The sequence below is a fragment of the Trachypithecus francoisi genome, unplaced genomic scaffold (assembly GCF_009764315.1).
Source record: "Trachypithecus francoisi isolate TF-2019V2 unplaced genomic scaffold, Tfra_2.0 Lachesis_group1, whole genome shotgun sequence".
Lineage (NCBI taxonomy): Eukaryota > Metazoa > Chordata > Mammalia > Primates > Cercopithecidae > Trachypithecus > Trachypithecus francoisi.
Window position 1 is genome coordinate 115212235 of NW_022681454.1, and position 22681 is coordinate 115234915.

A 22681-nucleotide genomic window follows, 5' to 3' on the forward strand; every position below is an offset into this window, starting at 1 on the left:
GTTTTGATAGGTGTCTGGGCTACATAGGTACATACAATTGTCAAAACTCAATAAATGTTCACTTAAGACATGTACATTTTTATTGTTAATGAACTTGGCCTCAAATGAGAAAATAATCTGCAAGCAAATTTTGAACACTAGTTAATGATGTGCATTCTGGAGTATTTAGAGTGAAGTGTCTAAATATCTGTAATTTACTTTAAAATGCATCAAAAGAAAAAAGATAGGTTGATGGACAGATGAACATCATATATGTGACAAAACAAGTATAGTTACATGCTAATGGTAATATCTAGGTGGCAGGGATGTAGGTGTCCACTATGAAATCCTTTTAGATTTTCTGTATGTTTGAAAACTTTCAAAACAAAATGTTGAAAATAGCTTTGAAAGTATTTCTAGTTAAGTTATTATTTAAAATGCATTCATTGTACATAGTGTCATCTCTTTGTCAATACATATTGGTCTACCACATTCATACTAAGCATAGTGAGTTTAATGAGGTATTTATAAATAGTATATTAAATTTCTAGAACCATCATGGAAGAGATTATGGTTAAAATATGTAAAGCAAATACTGAATGTACATCTTGATTTACAAATATGAAACCATACCACATGTCAGTTTGGCTTCTAAAAACAGTTCAATGCCTCTCCCATGACCTACTCTAAGCCAGTTCACTCTACTCCCTAAAAGAAGTGTTAGCAGGACTACACTACATTCATAAGGACAGTGAGTGAAGATCCCAAAGGGTATGAAAGCCACTGCACACATCACACATCTCTCTTTTCTCTCTTCTTTCCCTCACAGGATATAAAGTAAGCCCCACTCACCACAGCTTCCTCCTCCCCTTCCCCACACTGCTTTACCCTCCATACCAGCTGGTGTGGTGAGCCCAAGAAAGGGAACGAATCTGTTTTCTCTTGCAGATGCTCTGCCTCTTGCTCAGATGCTGCTAGGTGTGCATTAGATCAGCCTACCTCATTAGATCCAAGACTGAGGTTCATGCGGGGAGGGAATACTGGGGCTCCAGCCTTTAGTGCAGCAAGAGGAATCTGTGGTTTGCCCTAGCTTACTGGGATACTGCAATGGGTAATGGTCACAGCTCCAGCTGGAAGTCAAGCTTTTCTTCCCCTGTGTGACTTGCTCTGCTACAGTGCCTGTGTTTCTGTGCGCATGTGGGCATCCACCATTCAGGGGCATCAAAAGAAGGAATGGCAGCCGTGTAGGTTGGAACTGGGTTATTTCTGGAAGCCTAGATCAAATACCCACTGGCAACAAAACTGCAGATTTTCAATGTAAACCACTTATCTTTTTTTCCCACTCAACTATATGTTGCGCACATATTTTCAAACCAATATATACAGATTTATCTACCCCATGCTTTCTAACCTTTAAGTAGGAGTTGATGAGTATCCTGGCCCAGCGATAATTAAAGCAGATGTAGTAAGATCTGCTCTAATAGATCAAGGACTATAGGATCTATCGTCTTCCCTCAACAGAACACTCATAATGTAAGGGCTCTAAACTAGGGTATCAGGGCCTCATGACAAGTCATGATACTTTTACCGTGGGACACTCTATATTTTCTGCATATATGTGCATTACCACAATAAGCCAAAAACTGACTTAGTCCATCTGTATTTGGTGTACAGGAGGCCAAAAACCATAGCTTGTTGGACTATTTGTTTTCCTGATGAATTCAATCACTAGATGCTTTGCATTATAAAAATATATTCCAGTTTCCTGATTATATGATGGAATAACATACAAGAAAACTGTAAGAAAAGAGTAATTTTGGAATTGATAAATTGTTGAATTGCTATTATATATCATTCTTACCTCATTTGAAGGAATGGTGGCAAAGGGTTTGATGACAGCAGCTAATGGAATCTGAGCTTGCTTAGCCATATCTGACGTGCATGGAAAACAGTATGTTGTACAACGGATGAATCGAGGACTGGCATTTCCTGAAACATTCAAAAGGATACAGTTAAAATTTATTTAGAAAAAAACTTTCCCTAAGATATTCAAATATTTATAAAGGTACTTCTAGATAACGCATTGCATTATTTCTTATTTGTAAAACTCTCTTCAAGATTTGTTTTTTTAAAAAGTAGTATTGTGCAATTCTACAATCTATATTCTAGGTACACTGTAATTTCTTACAAAATAAAAATACTCTGAATCCTACTGCAAAGATGTAAGTATCTTAGTTACTATTATTTTCCATAAGCAGTCTTAATATAGCATTACTATAGATTTGAGAGGTATTTAGATTCAATGGAAAAAATTAAACAAAGACACACAAATATGAAAGAACAAAATTTTTGAATCACAGTCATTTCTTCTTCATCCTCTTCTATTTGCTTATGGGAAAGGTAAGCATTTCTATACCATTTCATATTAGCAAGTGATACTTTGTCAAATATGATTCCATTTGACTATTTTTTTCTAAATTTGGAAATTGAATTTAGAAATGAAAATTCTACTTGTAATAGAAGTATTATTTTCAAAAACACCCTAATCTATTTTTAATAGATGTTAGGCTTCTTGACCAAATATCTTTACTTCGTGGCATATCTGAGTGTTAAAACAATATCTAAGACATAAAGAATATTTTTATCACTAGAATAACTTGTCTAAAATAAATTTTGAAATAAAATATTATGACTTAAAAAATGTAATCATCAATCAAATGTTCACTGAGTGTCTACGACATTTCAGGCCCTGTCCTAGGTGCTTGCAGAACTTATGTTCTTGCAGAGGACACAGATAATGAATATTACGCCTAATAAAAGTACATTATATAGGATACTAGAAGGTGATAAATGCTGTGAAAAAAGCAAATCTAGCCGGGCGCGGTGGCTTACGCCTGTAATCCCAGCACTTTGGGAGCCGAGGCGGGCGGATCACGAGGTCAGAAGATCGAGACCATCCTGGCTAACACGGTGAAACCCTGTCTCTACTAAAAATACAAAAAATTAGCCGGGCGTGGTGGTGCGTGTCTGTAGTCCCAGCTATTCGGAGGCTGAGGCAGGAGAATGGCGTGAACCCAGGAGGCGGAGCTTGCAGTGAGCTGAGATGGTGCCACCGCACTCCAGCCTGGGCGATAAAGCGAGACTCCGTCTCAAAAAAATAAAATAAAAAAGCATATCTAGTGAAGGGGTACCAGGAAGTGGGAGGCAGCTTGCAATTTTAAGTACTTACAAGGTAGACCTTATTTAAAAGGTAACATCCAAGCAAAGAGTCACCGGAGGCAAGCGATTTACCCAAGTGGGTATCTGGGGAAGAACACGCCCGGAGTAGAGGGACAGCAGGAGGCCCATGGAGCTGGAATGGAGCCACTGTGGTGGGCATCAACTGGTGTGGAGTTCAGCGAAGCAACAGGCCAGATGAGGTAGACTCTTGAGACCATTTTAAGCCCTCTGGCTTTTCTCCCAAAGAAATGAGGAACCACTGATGGTTTTAGAGCAGAGGAGTGTCATGCTGTAATGTAGGTTCCTCTGCCTGCATTTTCAGAATGGATTGCAGTGGGGAAGAGTAGAACCAGGGAGACCATGTGGAGGCTGTTGCAGTACTAGCCCGACAGCAGTAGAAGTGTTGAGATGTGGCTAAATTCTGGATATTTCGAAGGTACAGTGACTTATTTGTTAAAGGGCATATAAGGTGTGAAGATGTGAGGTGTGAGAGAGCATGATGGTCAAGAATGACTCTAAGGTTGCTGGCCTGAGAAACCAGAAGCATAAAATTGCCATCAACTGACAAAGGAAAGGCTGCAGGAAGGGAAGGGATGTTTTAACAGGTGTGTGGGTGGAGATAAGGAATCTAGTCTGGGACATGTCCAATTTGGGAAATCTATTACACAGTCGAACAGCAATGCTGAGTAGACAATTAGATATGTACATCTGGAGACTGGGCTGAAGTCCGGGCTGGAGATACACATTTGGGAATTCTTAGCATATAGAGATGGTATCTGAAACCATGAAACCAGGATAAAACCACCACGGGAATAATTATGGCCAAAGAAGAAAAGATGACCAAGTACTGAACCCTGGGGTCCTCCAAGATAAGGAGGTCAGAGAAGGAGGAGAAAGCAGCCAAAGGACTGAGAAGGATGAAACGAGGAGCCTAGCGTCCTGAAGTGAAGTGTAGGATGTATTTCATGCGGAGGCATGATCATCTGTGCCAGATGGTGCTGCTGGAGATCCAAAAGAGGCAGTTTTGGTGGAATGCTGAGGGAAAATCTGTTCAGAGTTTAAGAGATAACAGAAGGAGAAGAATTGGCAATAGTCCTTTTAAGTTTTGCTGTAGAGGGGTGGAAAGAAAAGAATGCTAGCTGGTAAGGGAAGTGGATCAAGAAAACATTTTTATATTTTAAGATGGGAGAAGGCTTTTTTTTTAAAAAAAAGATGGGAATCATTCTGTAGAAAGAAAAATACTGATGATTTAAGAGTAAGAGGGGAGACTTACTGTGGAAATGTATACTTGAGTAGTGCACAGGGAGAGAGACTGGCTTTCGGCTGGAGCACAGATTGCTCACCGAGGGCCAAATGCAGGCGGGCACAGTGGGAGGATGCATTGAGATTGGGGGTCCATGTGGTGGTGGGGTACACAGAATTTCCTTTCTGAAAGGAGGATGTAAAGCAGCTAAAAGAAAGATGCGAGAGAAGGTAATGCAGGTTTGAAAAAGTGTGAAATAGTCACTAAGGAGACTGGAAAAGTGCAAAGACTTGGGAAATAGAGTGTGTTGGGAAGTTTATGGTCCTGAGTTTAAATAGAGGTTGCGGCGGGGTTGTGAGCCTTTCTCTGGCCATGTTTTGCTGCACAGATGCAGGCCTGAAATGAATGGAAGGTCGGACTTAAGAAAGCTTTTATTCTGCTCATTTCCAAGCTACTAGTGCCAGATTTCACAGATTTTAGGACAAACTAGAAATCTGGATTTTTATATAATGTACTCTGATTTTTAAATAATGACAATTAATTCAAACAGAAACAAAAGAAATTACTGTGTAGGACAAATTAACATGACTGCAGGCTAAATCCAGTCCTTGGGCTGGACTGCAGAGCATCTGAGAGAAGGGGAAGATATAGTACTAACAACAAGGATAATAATAATAATAGCAGCCAATGTGCTAGACATAATTCTAAGGCTGTTACATGTAAACTCATTTAGCCCCACGATAACTCTATGGATTAATATATTTATAATCCACTTTACTGTGGAGGAAACTGAGACACCGGGAGGTTATGTGACTTTCCAAAAGTCAGAGTTAGTAAGTGGCAAAAGTGGGATTAGAACAAATTATAATTTTCTACAACATCCCAGAAAAATTAAGTCCAGGTCGCCAAGGCCTGGAATGCTGGATGAGAGTTGAGACCAACCCTGTCTGCCCATGGGCAACAGTGGCATTGTTTTAGCAAGGGAGAAAAAAAAAAACCACCACCACCACCAACCAACCAACCAACCAACCAGAACTTTTTTTTTGGCAAAGGTAAAATGATCAAATAAGTAATTGAAGAAAATCAATCTGCCCAAAGTTAGATAGCTTCTAGGAACAGAAAAAGAATAGAGACAGGTAAACTGGTCCATTGCTTTAAGAGCCCAGGTTAGCAGTAATAGAGGAGGAAACCAGATTTTTGGCAGCAGGAATAAAAGTAAAGGAACTCTTAGGTAATATTAATAAATGTAAATACACTTGAACGCTTAATAGTGTTTGTTTCATATTTAAACAAAACTTTCCTTATTATCATCATCACACAATGTTATATAGATGATGAACTAAGAATTTTAAAAGTATTTTAAAGTTTATTTTAATTTTCCATTGCACTCAATTATATTCCTTAGAATTACCAATAAAATATTGAAGCTGGATAATTGTTACCCTTAAAGGGTTTATTTTTCGATAGTGAAACATGCATAAATGAATGAGCTCTGAAGGTGACTAAACAAATGCTTCGTTCAGGAAGATAATGTACATAAAGAATAAAATTTGAAAAAGCAATTGAGAATTTGTTTTTATAAACAGGTATACGACAGTGGGGCATAAAAAGTCTGGCTACCGTGGATAATTTAGCAACCTCAGGAACTACGACTTGAAACTTTTTGAGTGCTTAATAAAGAGCATTATGGGATAATTTTACTGAAAACATTCAACAAATTCATTCCACAAACGTTTACTAAGCTAAACTCCAGGCAAGGGCTTAGAAACAGAATAGAGTGAAGTCTCTGGCTTCGCAATCTAGTTGGAAAGAGTGACAGTAAAAATAGATCATTGCAACATAGCATGGTAAGCATCACAGAAGAGCAAATAGATTAAGAAATAGAAGAAGGGAGACAATGACTCTGTCACTTAGACCAGAACTGACTACACAAAGGATGAGGTCATTGAACAGGGTCTTAAAGGATGGGAACCAAAGGACAAGTGGAATCTTAAAATAAGATCCTGGAGCCAAAGGCAAAGGAGTAATATTTTAAAGTTTAAGAATATTTTAAACTTTTCTTTATTGGCTCTGATCCTAACCAGCTGTACGGCCTTGGGCAAGCCACTTAACCTCCCTGGGCCTTACCCTTACATCTGTAAAGTGAGAGAGCTGAGCAAAGAAAGTCCAAGGTTCCTTCCAACTCTGTGTTCTGCTTATATCTGTGAATGTCTGTACATGTCTGAGAATCTTGAGCTACATCCTAAAAAGCTTATTACTATTGGCAAATAAGCCAGGTCAGACAAAGGGGCTTCATAGCAAAAGGGTATGACTGGGCCAATTTTGGGGCTTCATACCTAGGCAGCTCTCTCCTCTTGCCAAGGGTTAGACTGCAGGCTAAGGAGAGAGAACAATGACTGAAACCCTGCCACCTTACTAGTCCTGCCTGCTCACCCACTCCTTCCCTCGTACTCTTTCCATACTATATGATCCAGCAATTTCACTTCTAGGTACAGTATATACTCCAAAGAAATGAAAGCAGGGGCTCACACAGATACTTGTACATAAATATTCACAGCAGCATTCCTCACAATAGCCAAAAGGTGGAAACAACCCAAATGTCCTTCAACAGATGAATGGAAAACAAAATGTGGTATGTATAAAAAATGGAATGTTATGCAGCCTTAAAAAGGAATGAAATTCTGATATATGCTACAAGGTAGATGAACCTTGAAAATATTAAGTAAAATAAACCAGACAGAAAAGGGCAAATACTGCATGATTCACTCAAATGAGGCGCCCAGAGTAGGCAAACTCAAAGACATAGAACCTAGAATAGAGTCTACCAGGGGATGGGTAGGGTGGAAGAATGGGGAGTTATTGTTTAATGGGTACAGAGTTTCAGGGTGGGATGATTTGTTTTTAAAGTTCTAGAAACAAGTAATAAGAATGATTTGGTTGCACGTTGTGAATGTAATTAAGGCCACTGAATTGTACACTTAAAAATTGTTAAAATAATAAATTTTATGTTATATATATAGATTTGACCACAATTTAAAAACTACCCACAAGTCCCTCAAAAAACAAAAACCTATGCACATGCTGTTACTTGACATGTACTATGCTCTCTCCCACTATGATACTTTAGCACATTCACCTCCTCTGCCTGGCAACCCTCCCCTCCCCCCACCTCCCTAGTCTTGTGGGTTACACTTGCTTGTTGAAGACACAGTGTGGGTGTCCCCGCCTCGAGCAAGACAGGCTGGGTCAGTTATCTGGTTGGTGACCTCACATTTAAGTTCCCATGGCAACATGTTGTTTATCTTTCTATTATAACATTTATCTCACTGAATTAATATTTAGTTATCTCTTTTTCCTTGCCAGATTGTTCACTCATATAAAAAAAGAGCCGTGTCTTTTATTTCTGAATAGAGGCAGTGAAGTTAAGAACACAGGCACTTGCATCAGAATGCTTGAGTTCAAATTCTAGCTTTGCCTCCTACTAGCTACATTTCTTAGGTAAATTAACCTAAGCATTCTGTGCCTCAGTTTTCCACTCTGTAATACGAGAATGATATTAATGTCTATCTCATAACATTACAGGTGGATTAAATGAATTATTCCATATAAAGTGGTTAGAAAATGGTCTTGATACATACTAAGTACCTGCAACTATTAGCTATAATAATGTTAATTTGTATATTTTGATTATATTATTAACCTCAGGTTTAGCATAGAGGCCTGGCACATAATAGGTACTGAACAAACATTTTCTGGATGTACACATGAATGAGTGAAGTTCTGAACAAGTGGAATTCTGATCCCAGATAGCTCAAAGATTTGTGGGAGAGACTTATCTAAACCACAGTAAAATTTAATGTGATGGGGTGAAATATATATGAAGTATTACGGGAAAAGACACTGGAGAAGACTTCAAAAAGAAAATTTAAATTGAGTTTGGAAGTTGGAAAGAACTAAATGTTTCCCAAATAAAGGGGTGAAAGCCATATATTCCAAGTACATGGGTCTGATAAATATTGGTCAACTGGTATGTTCTAGATACCAGATGAATTTCTAAGGATACAGTGGTAAACAAAAAACCATCCTCGGGCTGCTGCACAGAAAACAGTACAATGTGAAAATCAGAAGCATGAGGAGAAAGAGGATGAGTTCGCTATATGAAGGCAGTTGTAAAGAAAGAAATAGGTGGGAGATGAGGCTGGTCAGGAAAATTCTTTAGGTTAGAAAAAGCCCCAAATAATGTTTTATATTTATTTTAAATATTAAATAAAATAAATAGATACTAAAACACTTATATAACACTTATCATTAGGTTGAAATTAAATTGCCACTTTTATGGGTCACAGTGATAGGAAAAAAATCAACAATTTCATATAGCTCAACCTATTATCTACCAAGCCCTAAATGCTTTACAAATATAAACTCATCTAACTAGTTGGAATGGGTTCTGTAAGTAATGAGGAAGAAACAAATTATTTTTACACTTGATCTTAGCCAAAAGGCCGAGAAGAACAAATTATTTTTAGAATAATAAATGAAGTCATCTGAATTGTTCTAATATTACTATCTACAACACCTATAATTTACATGAAACCCTTCTGTGTATTGAGCCCTCTATACACATATAAGCATACTTATGTGTGTGCGTGCATACACACACACACACACACACACACACACACAAAGACTCATGCACACAGTCACCTCTAATTCTCACATTGGCTCTGCAGGGCCAGTCTGAGTCTCCACATATTACTGAGGGTGATGCTGCGGTTGAGAGAGAGGTGAAATGGACAAAGCTCACTTGGGCAGTAAGGAGTGGAGTCTGAATTCTCCCAATCAAACCTCTTTCTACCTCACTGTACTATCCGCTCTATAAGCTTAGCTCCGAAGGCGGCACAGAGGATAGAGAGAGGATCCCCAACTAGAGCTTGGCTAGCTCAACAACTCTGGGATGAGACAAAATACTTGTTTGTATACTGATGTTATGCTTCTAGGATTGAGTACACGATTCATTAAAATGGTATATTCAGAATCTCAGACATCAGATTTCATCGAGTTATATTTTTAACTTGTCGTGAACAATATGGTAATATATTCTTGAGCTGAGAGGTATGGAACAGTAGAGATGCAGCTCAGCTTCTCCTCTTCCCAGTTTACATGTGGGAAAACAGAACCCAAAATGTTAAAAAGATCTGCTTAGAAAATGTTGTTGGGGCTAGAACCAGGTCTGCTGACATCTCAAAGAGTCTAATTCCTTACTGCTCTGCTTGTGCCAGCTTTCCAACATAGTGAATAAATTAAACCAAAGTAGGGTATAAACTAATTTAAACCCATAAATTAAAATAAATAATTGTTTTAAGCAGATATATTGCTCTGTACCTCACCGAAAACTCTCCAGACTTCTATACACAGAGAATAAAATTCAGTTGATAGCACCCTCTTAGTACTTGAGGGATTAATGGAGAACTGGTTCATTATCAGCTATAATGGGGTTTTCCATTATTAAGAGCATTATTGAAGGGTGTCAGTGTATTTGCTTTAAAAACGATGGGAAGCTTTAAAACCTTAATAAACGGCATAATTAAAAACAAATACCTTGGTCTTGTATTATACAATCTGTAGTGACCAGCGGAGGGATCTGGCCTCTGGTGTTGGTGGCATAAACTTGTCCTCCTCTGCTGGCTCTATCATTCTCGATCACCTGGATCTGATAAATAAGACATCAAGAGCTCGTTAAAGTAGGTTCAGGTCCTTCTCAACATTCCATTTAGAGAGTACCCTTGCTCTCTCCTCCCTCCTTTTCCTCTCCCTCTCAATATTCACACACACAGAGACACACATACACACACAGTCTCACACACTCACACAAACTGGCATTTTCTAAATCCTTTCTGTTCATTTCAGATCAAATTGTCATGGAAAAACCTACGGTGTCTTCAGTCAAAATGGTTACAATTTTAGAATAGTAATTTCCAATTATATTCTGTAATTCTTTAGCTTCAAATCTGACAACATGACCCTTCAGAGAACTTTATTTTTATCTAATTTGTTAGGAACATAGGTAAGCATTTTCTTTCTGGAATGCTGTGGCACAATCATGGCTCACTGCAGCCTTCACCTCCCTGACTCAAGCCATTCCGAGTAACTGGGATCACAGGTGGGTGCCACCATACCTGGCTAATTTTCTTTTTCTTCATCTTTTTGCAGAGACAAGGTCTCCTCTCCCTATGTTGCCCTGGTCTCAAACTCCTGGGCTCAAGCAATCCTCCTGCCTTGGCCTCTCAAAGTGTTGGTGTTACAGGTGTGAGCCACTGCACCTGGTCAGCATTTTCTTAAAAAAAAAAAAAATCTGGTAACAAAAGAAATTGAAAACAACTATTTAAAGGAAATACTGGCCTGGTACAATGGCTCATGTCTGTAATTCCAGCACTTTGGGAGGCCAAGGCGAGAGGACCACGTGAGCTCAGGAGTTCGAGAACAGCCTGGGCAACAGAGTGAGGCCTCACCTTTACTAAAATGGTTTTAAAAATTAGCCAGGCATGGTGGCATCTGCCTGTAGTCCCAGCTACTCTGGAGGCTGAAGTAGGAGGATTGCTTAAGCTCGGGAGTTCAAGGCTGCAATAAGCTATGATCATGCCACTACATTCCAGCCTGGGCAACAGAGCAAGATCGTATCTCAAAATAAACAAAGAAAGGAAATACTTTTTCAAATAAAAGAAACTTCCAAAAGGCTAAAAATTATCTCAGAAGAAATTATTTATAATATACAACCTATAAAAAACCTTAACGTTCTCCTCAAATGTCTTTTGATCTTCAATTTCCTTTTCAAGTTTCCCCAACTGCATCCCTGACTCCTTGAGATGTAAGACACAAACGGTATAAAGCAATCCCATGTGGGTTTTGCCCACTATAGAGAAGTCAACAGGAGCAAAAGACTCTTAAGTTCTGTCATCTAATGTGGAAACATCTGATATTTCTCTCTTAAAAACAATTGTTATTGATGAAGATTATAAGAGATACAAAATGTCTTTCTGTTCTAATTGTTTAGGAGTGAAAATTATGAGCAAAATCTAGTAGTATGCAGTTAAAAAGAGAATAAGAAAGAATCCCGATAATTATGTCCCTCTTTATCCTCTCCCTTCCCTCACTTCTTTCTTCATAGGAGAAACAAGGAGGAATAAAAGGGAAAAAAAAATGGAGAGGGTGTAAGAAGAGGAAGAAAAAACTGGAGAAATAGGAAGTGTGTCCAGACTGGAGTAGTCTGTCCAAACTGCACCAAGGGTGCAGTTTTTAATATTCCTAAAACCATTAATGATATGAAAACTGCCTTCTGCAAACTCTGAAATGTTGCTGTCTCTACTTTTCCCTCCCATTCCATCCAATCCAGTCCCCAGCTGGTACTGACAACACTGGTTTTATGAAATGCTGATGACAGATTTAGCCTGCCTTTAAGTCTACAGGTCTTCTCTCCTAATTTCATAGGATGTGAATTGCTATTAGATTAAAACATAAAATGGCTCCAAACGTAACTGCTGTCAGACACAGATAAGACTAAAGCTACCATGGGCAGAGACTAGAAGCAGAGAAACTGAAACACTGTAATTATATTCTGTATTTTGACCACAAGGTTAATCGAATTCATTAAAAATAGAGTTGATTTTTATTTTTTTGAGACAGGGTCTTGCTCTGATGCTCAGGTTGAAGTACAGTGGCATGAAGAGGACTCACTGCCGCCTCAATCTCCTGGGCTCAAGTCATTCTCTTGCCTCAGCCTGCCAAGTAACTGGGACTACAGGTGTACACCACTATGCCCAGTTAGTTTTTAAATTTTTTGTAGAAATGGGGTCTAACTTTGTTGCCCAGGCTTGTCTAAAATTCTTGGGCTTAAGTTTTCCTCCTACCTTAGCCACCAAAAGTGCTGGGATTATAGGCATGAGCCACTGCACCTGGCTTAGAGTTGTTTTTATATTATCAATATTTATTGCAATCATTTCAACCAACAAAGAGTCAAATATGAAAGTGAGGTAAAAACCATGATAATGTATTAGTGTGCATAATATACAGAACACATTGAATATAGTCTTCAATAGACTATATTTCCAAAAAGTTTATTTTTAAATTATCCATTTGCAATTTACAAAGCCCTGCCTCCAAAGAAACAATGTTATCAGTAGTAATTACATTTCTAAATTAATTCATATCTTGGATGGAATACTACAAAGAAAAGAGTGGGAGATATTAAAGTAGTTCTGATAATTGCTAAAAAATACTCTGCCTTTTTTTATTTACCTCAAATGCATGTTCTTGAAAAACAGGCTTAGAGATAAAGAAGCATCAATAGCAATTTTGACTGTGACTCTGTACTTGAAGGGTTTAGCTTTAATGACAGTGATTCTTGATAATTCCAAAACTAGTTCAAAAGTTATAGACTTATTTTTCCTTCAGAAGATGTACTGCTAGAATTACTGTTACATTTATCTGCTATGAGTGGAGCATTCTGAGTTCATAAAACAGAATTGGAAAAGAAAAAAAAGAAAGTGATTATCTTGAGATAAGTGAACAAGGATAAGGGAAAAACAGGAAGATGTGTGTGCCATGCAAGAAAGGTTGCTTAGCAGGATCATGTGAATTTTGGAGTGGTAAGATAAAGGGAGTAGAAAGCACCCAACTACTGAATAATCCTCTTATGGACACAGAAAAGGAGAGAGGAAGAGTTTTGATGATGATACATTTCCTTACTTTCAAAATTTATTTAAAACCACCACCCAGAAGGGTTGTAATAAGTACCTAAGCACCTAGCTCAGGACTGGAGTATAGCAGAAGCTCAGTAAATGTGACTTTACATCTTTCTTTCCAGAAGGAAAAATTTATTTTGTTAGCAAAAGCATATTCCTTTGGTAATAGGAACACAAACAGGCTCCATCTGACCATCACAATTTCATTAGTTTTAAGATAGAAATAAATACTGGACTGATTTGACTGTATGTATTATAAGGGTCCTGGATGAGTCACAGCATCTACTCCTTCTTGCTTTCATTGCCTATTTATTTATTCATTCATTCATTCAAGGAATATGTGGACATATACTATGTATCAGGCTCTGTTCTAAGTGTTAGAGACACAGCAGTGAACAAAACCAAATCCTTGCCCTCACGGAGTGGACATTCTTGTGCAGAAGAAAGGCAATAAGTAAACAAATGTACAAGTAATACACCCAACATCAGGCAGTAATCAGTGCTGTGGATATGGAATGATATGGATGGGGTGCCAGGGAGACTGAGGATGAGCAATGAGGACATTAAGGAAATGAGGACATGAGTCATGCCGTGCATACATCTAGGGGAAGAGTATCTAAGCAGAATAAAGGCAAAGGCCTTGAGCTTGGCCTGCCAAGGGGTGGCAAATAATGTAGGGTCCTGTAGACTACTGTAAGAACTTTGTTTTTTAACTGGAGTATTGGTTTCCTTAGCCATGATATGATCTGACTTAGAATTTGAATAGATGACTCTGGCTGCTCTGTGTAGACTGAAAGGGCAGGGAGACCAATTAGAAGACTCTTATAAAAACCTAGGTAGGTAAATAGTAGAGGCTTGGAACAGGATGAACAGACAAGGTAGGACCAAGAGAATTAGCTAAAGAACTAAATGTGAGATGTGCAAGAAAGGAAGAATCAGAGATGATTCCCAGGTTTTTGGCCTGAGGAGCTAGAAGAATGGAATTGGATCTGGATTTCAGGGAAAACGTCTTTACTAGGAATATCTGCACTCATTCGAAGCCACGAAAATAGATGGAATTATCTAGAGTGGTGCTTTGCACACTTTGGTGTGCCTAGGAATCATCTGAACAGCTTGTTGAAACACAGATTCCAAGGCCTTACCCTTAGAGATTCTGATTCCATAGGTTTGTGCTGAGGCCTGGGAACATGAATTTTTAATAAGCTCCCAGATGATGCTGATGGTGCTGTCCTGGGAGCACATTTTGAGAAGTATTATCTAGAGAGTAAACGTCAATGGAGAAAGGGACAGGTCCAAAGACTAAGTCTTAGGATGCTTCTAACACCAGGTGGTCAGAGAGATGGGGAGACATCAACAAAGAAGACAGAGCCTCCAGTGGGGGAGACAGAGATGTAAGCAAATGGGTGGAATCCCAGAAGGCAAATGTAAAAGTTTCATTTCAAGGAGAACGGAGTAAACAGATGTGTCAAATTGCTGCTGATGTCAAGTCACATGAAAGCTGAGAAATGACCATTAGATTTGGCAACAGGAAGTCATTGGTAATTGAACTAGCACAGTATTGTGGGGTTGTGGTGATGAAATCGAAACTGGAATAGGATCAGGAGTGAGTGGGAGATGAACTGAAGACAGCAGATATAGGCAACTCTTTGGGAGATTTCTTGCTATAAAAGAAAGCCAAGAGATGGGAGGAAATTGAATCCAGGTTTGGGGAGAGGCCAAAGAAAGCTTATTTTATTAATGATGGGAGGCATCATAGGATATTTATATTCTGACGAGAATGAACTAGACAGAGAAAAACTTAAGTTCATTTTCAAAGAAGTGTAGATGATGCAAGAAAAAGGGAATGTGATGGTTAATTTTATGTGTCAACTTGGCTAGGCCATTTTTGGGACAAATACTAGTCTAAGTCTAGATGGTGCTGTCAAGGCATTTTTAAAGTATTTTTTAAGATCGAATTAACATTTAAACAGGCAGGCTTTGAGTAAAGCAGATTACTTTCCATAACGTGGGTAGGCTTCATCTAATCAGTGGACCACCTTCGGAGAAACAGGTTCCCTGAGAAAGAGGAAAATTCTGCCTCCAGATGCCTTTAGACTAGAGCTGCAATATCAACTCTTCCCTAGGTCTCCAGTCTACCGTCCTAACTTTCCAATTCAGTCCCCATAATGAAGTAAAACCATTACTTAAAATAAATCTCCCTCCTTCTTTCTTTTAAGCCATAAAAGTAATGACTGGGAATATGATTATCAATAAAGGCACTAAGAATTGTCAAAATTTAATTTCTAACATGTTACAGCAGTAGACAGTATTACAAATCTTCAACGTTAAATTCAAATAAATATAGAATAAGTAACAGATTACAAAAACAGTCAAAATTATCTGCGCTTCCCTATATCAATGCTCTTTTCCATGTTGCCTTGCCCCTCCTCCCATCAAGAAGCAAAGTCCATTTTTGAATCTGAGGCAGTCTTGTGACTTGCTTTGGCCAAGAAAATGTAGCAGAAGCAGCAATGTGCCTGTTCCAAGCCTAAGCCTCAAAAGACCATGCACACTCCTACCTTCCCTCTTGGATGTCTGCCACCCCATGAACAAACCCAGTGTACCCTGCTTGACAACGTGGCCTGGTCATCCCCCATCAACAGATGGGTACCAAACACAAGATACACAAATGACACTATCTATGATGGGAAGAGCAGTGCCCCTCAGAAAGATACGTCCATGTCCTAATCTCTGAAATCTGTGAATATTACTGATACAGGAGGGGGGCAGGGAAGTGCTGGGTAGAGAAAGGTGGGTCCCCGGGTAGGGCTCTACTCCCAGGGACGTAGGTGAGGACAGGCACTCTTGCTTCCATGCCCAAATGGTGCATTTTCCAAGACCACCCTGGCCCGCCATGCCCCCATCCTGGGCCTATAAAAACCCAAGTCCCTAGCAGGCAGACACACAGGCAGCCAGATGTGGAAAGGAGCACATCAGCAGATAAAGATACAAGCAGCTGGACGGCGAGAGGACGTGGAGGGAGAACACCAGTGGAAGAGCACACCGACAGACATGGGCAGATGCAGAGTTTGGCCGGGGCAGTCGGAGGAGAGCCCGGGCCACTGAGTGGTAGGACTCCAGGTTCCCTCTTGTTCCCCCAACTGCTGAGAGCTACTTCTACTCAATAAAACCTTGCACTCATTCTCCAAGCCCACGAGTGATCCAATTCTTCCAGTACACCAAGGCAAAAACCTGGGATACAGAAATCCCTCTGTCCTTGTGATAAGGAAGGGGTCTAACTGAGCTGGTTAATACAAGTCACCTATAGACGGCAACTAAAAGAGCACCCTGTAACACATGTCCACTGGGGCTTCAACTGTAAACATTCACTCCTAGACACTGCTGTGGGAGTTGGAGCCCCACAGCCTGCCCATCTGTATGCTCCCCTAGAGATTTGAGCACTGGGGCATTGAAGAAGCGAGCCACATCCCCATTGCATGTCCTGCGAAGGGGACAAGGGAACCTTTTCCATTTCATTACCTCATATGGCAAAATAATTTTATTAAGGATCTTGAGAGGAGGAGCTTATCCTGGCCCTGAATGGAATCACATGTATAAGAAAGAGGTAGAGGAATTTTGAGCCAGACACCCAGAGAAGAAGACACAAAGAAAAGGAGGACTCAATGTGACCACAGAAGCAGAGCTTGGAGTCATATGGTCACAAGCCAAGGAAGACCTGAAGCCACCAGAAGCTGAAAGAGCCTAGGAATAGATTCTCCTCTATAGCCTTCAGAGGCAGCACAGCCCTGCTTAGAATAAATTTCTATTGTTTTAAGTCACCTGATTTGTGGTAATTTGTTACAAATTTGTTACAGCAGCCACAGGAAACTAATACATTATCCTAAACCATCCATACCCTAGCCAAGCCTCCAGCTGACCCCAGATGCGTGAGCAAGCCCAGCCAAAATCAGGTGAGCCTGACCCAGATTAGCAAAGCTGTCTAGGGAACCTACTGGGTCATGAGCATTAATAAATAGTAGTGCTAAGGCTACAGTAACCAAAACAGCATGGTACTGGTACCAAAACAGAGATATAGACCAATGGAACAGAACAGAGTCCTCAGAAATAATACCACACATCTACAACCATCAGATCTTTGACAAAGCTAACAAAAACAAGAAATGGGGAAAGTATTCCCTATTTAATAAATGGTGCTGGGAAAACTGGCTAGCCATATGTAGAAAGCTGAAACTGGATCCCTTCCTTACACCTTATACAAAAATTAATTCAAGATGGATTAGAGACTTAAATGTTAGACCTAAAACCATAAAATCCCTAGAAGAAAACCTAGGCAATATCATTGAGGACATGACACAGGCGTGGGCAAGGACTTCATGTCTAAAACACCAAAAGCAACAGCAACAAAAGCCAAAATTGACAAATGCAATTTGTCAAATGCACAGCAAAAGAAACTACCATCAGAGTGAACAGGCAGCCTACAGAATGGGAGAAAATTTTTGCAATCTACTCATCTGACAAAGGGCTAATATCCAGAACCTACAAAGAACTCAAATTTACAAGAAAAAAAAACCCCATCAAAAAGTGGGCAAAGCATATGAACAGACATTTCTCAAAAGAAGACATGCATACAGCCAACAGATACATGAAAAAACGCTCGTCATCACTGGCCATCAGAGAAATGCAAATCAAAACCACAATGAGATACCATCTCACACCAGTTAGAATGGCGATCATGAAAAAGTCAGGAAACACCAGGTGCTGGAGAGGATGTGGAGAAACAGGAACACTTTTACACTGTTGGTGGGACTGTAAACTAGTTCAACCATTGTGGAAGACAGTGTGGCGATTCCTCAAGGATCTAGAACCAGAAATACCATTTGACCCAGCCATTCCATTACTGGGTATATACCCAAAGGATTATAAATCATGCTGCTATAAAGACACATGCACATGTATACTTATTGAGGCACTATTCACAATAGCAAAGACTTGGAACCAACCCAAATGTCCATCAGTGACAGATTGGATTAAGAAAATGTGGCACATATACACCATGGAATACTATGCAGCCATAAAAAAGGATGAGTTCATGTCCTTTGTAGGGACATGGATGAAGCTAGAAACCATCATTCTCAGCAAACTATCGCAAGAACGGAAAACCAAACACCACATGTTCTCACTGATAGGTGGGAATTGAACAATGAGATCACTTGGACACAGGAAGGGGGACATCACACACCAGGGCCTGTTGTGTGGTTGGGGGAGAGGGATAGCATTCGGAGATATACCTAATGCAAATGACAAGTTAATGGCTGCAGCACACCAACATGGCACATGTATACATATGTAACAAACCTGCACGTTGTACACATGTACCCTAGAACTTAAAGTATAATAACAAATTAATTAATTAATTAATTAAATAGTAGTGCTAAGCTACTGTTTTGTAGCAGTTTGTTACACAGCAAAAGTTAGCTAATATTAATATGGTAGCTTTTCGTGCTTCTTAATTTCTAACTTCTTCTACTTATGTTTACAGAACCTATTCAAAGACACAAACTAACTGTAGCCAATTTCATTATTATTCCAAAAGGATTTTACATCCCAATGCCATAAAATTGGCAGCTTCCCTGCCCCATTGACATTGGGCTTTGTTTTATGACTTGCTTCAGCCAAGGGCACATGAGTGGTTATAACACATGCCACACATGAGTGGAAGCTTTAAGAGCTGTTGCACATTTTGGCCAGCTGTTTCCTCCCTCCGCCACAAAATAGCATGTCCTCAGTAGTGGATGCCTCTTCACTCTGGATTCTGGAGTGATAAGGACGGATGAAGCAGAGCCTAAAGCCAATCTGCAGTTGCTGCAGCCTACATGTAAGCTGAGTGATAAATACATCTTTGCAGTTGTAAGCAAAGTTGGGGATTGTTTGCTATGCAGAATAGCCTTGTAAAGCTTGACTGATAAAATTATTAAAGAGTAACCCTACAAAAAAATCACTTGAGTGAAGAGTTTAGTTCTAACTTTACATAAACAAATTTTGTTTTTTTAATGTGCAAGATGTAAAACATACTTTCAGTCTCTACGGGTTTCTCTTACTGAAAAGGATCCTTTAGTTATCTAAAATAGCATGTTTCTATAGGAGATAGTCTGTTAATTACTCATTACATAGCAATAGATACTGCCAAAATATGTCAATGTAAACATTATAGACACTTCCCAGTTTATACAACACCAAAAAATAAAAAAAAAAAAAAAGTTAACATAGGCTGCTCTTTCATGGAAACCTTTAGTATGCCCATAACCCTAGCATACCTCCCCCCATACACACATATAAGGAAGGAAGCCTTCCCTCTATGTGATGAGTATCTCCTAACTTCTATGATAATGAACAGGATAAATGCTAACAAACTGACAAGTTGCTGAGAAAAATGAATGCTCCTTTGTGAGTGAGACTCTGAGAGGGAGTAGAGCACTTACTGGGCTAGGGATAGAATCAGGATCCAGCTTCTTCTGGGGCTGTGGTGGACCAGCCAGCTGTGCAGGACCTCCGGGGAAGCCTCCTGGGTAAGAGAGTTGTGCGCCTGCCATCTGGGGGCCAGAGTTGGCTGCTTGGAAAAAATTTAAAGAGAAATGACTATCATCCCAAATCCAGCATGTAAGACTTGTGACGATATTATGCTGTTCAGTCAAGCATGTTGTATTTCTCATCTTATTAAAAAAGGCAAGGAGTCAAGTGTGAATGTGGTTCCCCATTTCTTTGCTCTTGCCAAAATTCTTCAAAAACTACCGTTTCTTAAAAGTAAGTGATAAATACCTAGTAACATAGGAACAAAGCTGATTTTCAGTTAAGGGTTCCCCTGGGTAACCCAAAGCATTTCCCTGCACCCTGTCTACCTTACCCTGCTGTGAAGGATATCCAGCACCCAGGGTCTGGCCTGGAAGAGGTGGGGGCTGGTACTGAGAATTTGGAGGAGGAGGCCCAGAGAGCCCGTCTGGCCTGTACATTGGTGGAAGCAAAGGTGAGGCACCAGGACCATTGAGTGTGGTAGGTGGTGGTGGAAGAACTTGAGATCCAGGCTGCAAAATGGACGGCTGTGGAGGTCGTGGAGGAGTCTGCAATGATGTGGCTGACAGAGGGACAGGGGGTCCCTGGCTTGGAGGAGCCATGCCTGAACCTGCATGAGAAAGAAGACCAGCCCACTTAAATACCACATTTCTCAACTCTCTGACTTCTGCAAAGTACATGATAGAGATGCTTGTTTTCCTGACATAAAGCAAGAGGACACCGTTAGAAATACATGCTTGGGTTTTTTTGCCACAAATTGAAATCTTCATTCAGAAAACAGAACAAATACTATTTTACACAACTGGGATTGTTTTTTAGGACAGGGTCTTGCTCTGTCACTGAGGCTGCAATGCAATGGCAAGATAATGGATCACTGTAGCCTCAACATCCAGGGCTCCAGTGATCCTCCCACCTCAGCCTCCCAAGTAGCTGAGACTACAGGCACACACCACCATGCCAAGTTCATTTTATTTTTATTTTTATTTTTTATTTTTTTTGTGGAGATGGGGTCTCATGATGTTGCTCAGGCTGGTCTCAAACTCCTGGGCTCAAGCAGTACTTCCTCCTTGGCCTCCCAAAGTGCTGGGATTATAGGTGTGAGCCACCATGCCTGGTCTGGAAAATTTTTAAAAGGTAAAAGCAACATTTATAATTTAAGCGAGGGAATTCATAGGATAAATTTTACCTCAGTTGTGTAATTACATGATGTACGCATTAATTAAAGAATTTGTATCTGGTACAAAAATCTAGAAAATCGTATAAAAATTCTATTACATAACAAGCATTACTCAGGTAAACTGCACATTCAATAAATTATTTGCATCCTGTGCGTGACTTGACCAAACAAATTTCAGAATTAGGTAGAAATAACCAGAGAGAAGAGAAGGGCCACCAACATGCTCTCCAATCATATTGGAAACAGCTGTAAAACCAGATTATGTTTCCTTTCTCTGATTATGGGAAACTGGGTTGCTTCTTTGGAGACTTATCCATTTTGAAATGAGTAAAAGACAGAAAATAGAGGGGTTCTAATCACACTTCAGAAAACTAATTTTAAGTAACATGGAAATATTCTTCATCTAGATAAATGGCCGACTGTGCTGTCATTACAGTGGAGCTTTCCATGACTCATAGGAAATACAGCATTTCTGTTGATGTAAATCTCAGTACTGTGACTCTTTCCTCTCTTATTCTTCTCTTTTCTGCCTCATAACATCTGAGCTTCCATTCTTTCCATGATCTAAACACATCCTTAAAATGCACTGTGAAACAATGAGTACTATATTTCTGATTTGGGGGCCCCATCACAAACAATACAAGGTTTAAATTATCCTTATTTTATTTCTTAAAATAATTTCACTGTTCTAATGCTTATTTGTTAAGTCAGGATTTTTTGTCTTTTTTTATTGTTCAATCATTGAATGGAAGGTATTCTGAGGGTCCTTCAATTACCTTGAAATAAGTGGCAGCATGATCAAGAAAACAATTAACTATAGCCCTACATAAGATAGATGCTTTATTATTAAAATGTCCAAATACTACTTCAACACAGTATGCCCTAGTTACATCTATTTTAAAAATGAAGAACACCTCTCTCATTAAAAATAACCAGGACACAAGGCAGTCAATAAACACTAATAATAAAACTATTACCATAGCTGTTGATTTGCATAGCACTGAGCTGGCTGCCCAGCTGGGTGACAGATGAAGTGGACATAGGACTTGGGTAAGATGATTGTGCAGAGGGTTGGTATGGTGCATATGAGGATGCCACACTGTTGACAGGTGGAGGGCCTGGAAATCTGAGCAAGGAAAACAGGATGTTAAACAATATCATAGCATCTCAAGCAAATGACATACAACAATGTAATTAAATAAGCCTGTCTAGTGGGCCTAGGAAAATGACTGATATTATATACTAAATCTTTAATTAAGTTTGACATGAGCTCAATATGATCATGTAGCATCATCTTATATTTATGCTCACATGCTGAACATGCCAAGACAGAAAAAAAAATCCTACTGTGAGCATAAAACCAGTTCTGGAAATCAGTTTGGGAAACTGAGCCCACCAGAGCCTTATCTATACTAAAGTGAATCATCAGTAGAACGAAAATTAAGAAAACAATACAGCCAGAAGCAGTGGCTCATGCCTATAATCCTAGCACTTTGGGAGGCTGAGGTAGGAGGACAACTTGAGCCCAGGAATTCAAGACCAGCCTGGGCAACATAGTGAGACCCTGTCTCTACGAAAAATAAAACAAAATAAAATAAAAAATTAGCCAAGAGTACTGGCACTACTTGGACGGTTGAAGTAAGAGGATCACTTGAGCCCAGGAGGTCAAGGCTACAGTGAGCTGAGACTGCGCCACTGCACTCCAGTCTGGCAACAGAGCCAGACCCTGTCCCAAAGAGAAAAAAAAAAAATCTAAAA

The 22681-nt window shown here is 39.6% G+C and overlaps 1 protein-coding gene across 4 annotated transcripts in view; it reads right to left on the minus strand.

Annotated features, from left to right (window-relative positions):
* SEC24D (SEC24 homolog D, COPII coat complex component) overlaps positions 1–22681 on the minus strand; it is a 117402-nt gene that overhangs the window by 74201 nt on the left and 20520 nt on the right. For 3 of the 4 annotated variants that reach the window (XM_033215113.1, XM_033215115.1, XM_033215114.1), the window contains exons 4-8: positions 21901–22049; positions 20081–20356; positions 19659–19789; positions 10040–10151; positions 1841–1968 (exon numbers count right to left, since the gene is read on the minus strand). In XM_033215113.1, the coding sequence (XP_033071004.1) occupies positions 1841–1968; positions 10040–10151; positions 19659–19789; positions 20081–20356; positions 21901–22049 (796 nt within the window). The remainder of the gene's footprint in view (positions 1–1840; positions 1969–10039; positions 10152–19658; positions 19790–20080; positions 20357–21900; positions 22050–22681) is intronic. The other variant, XM_033215116.1, reaches the window with a different exon arrangement.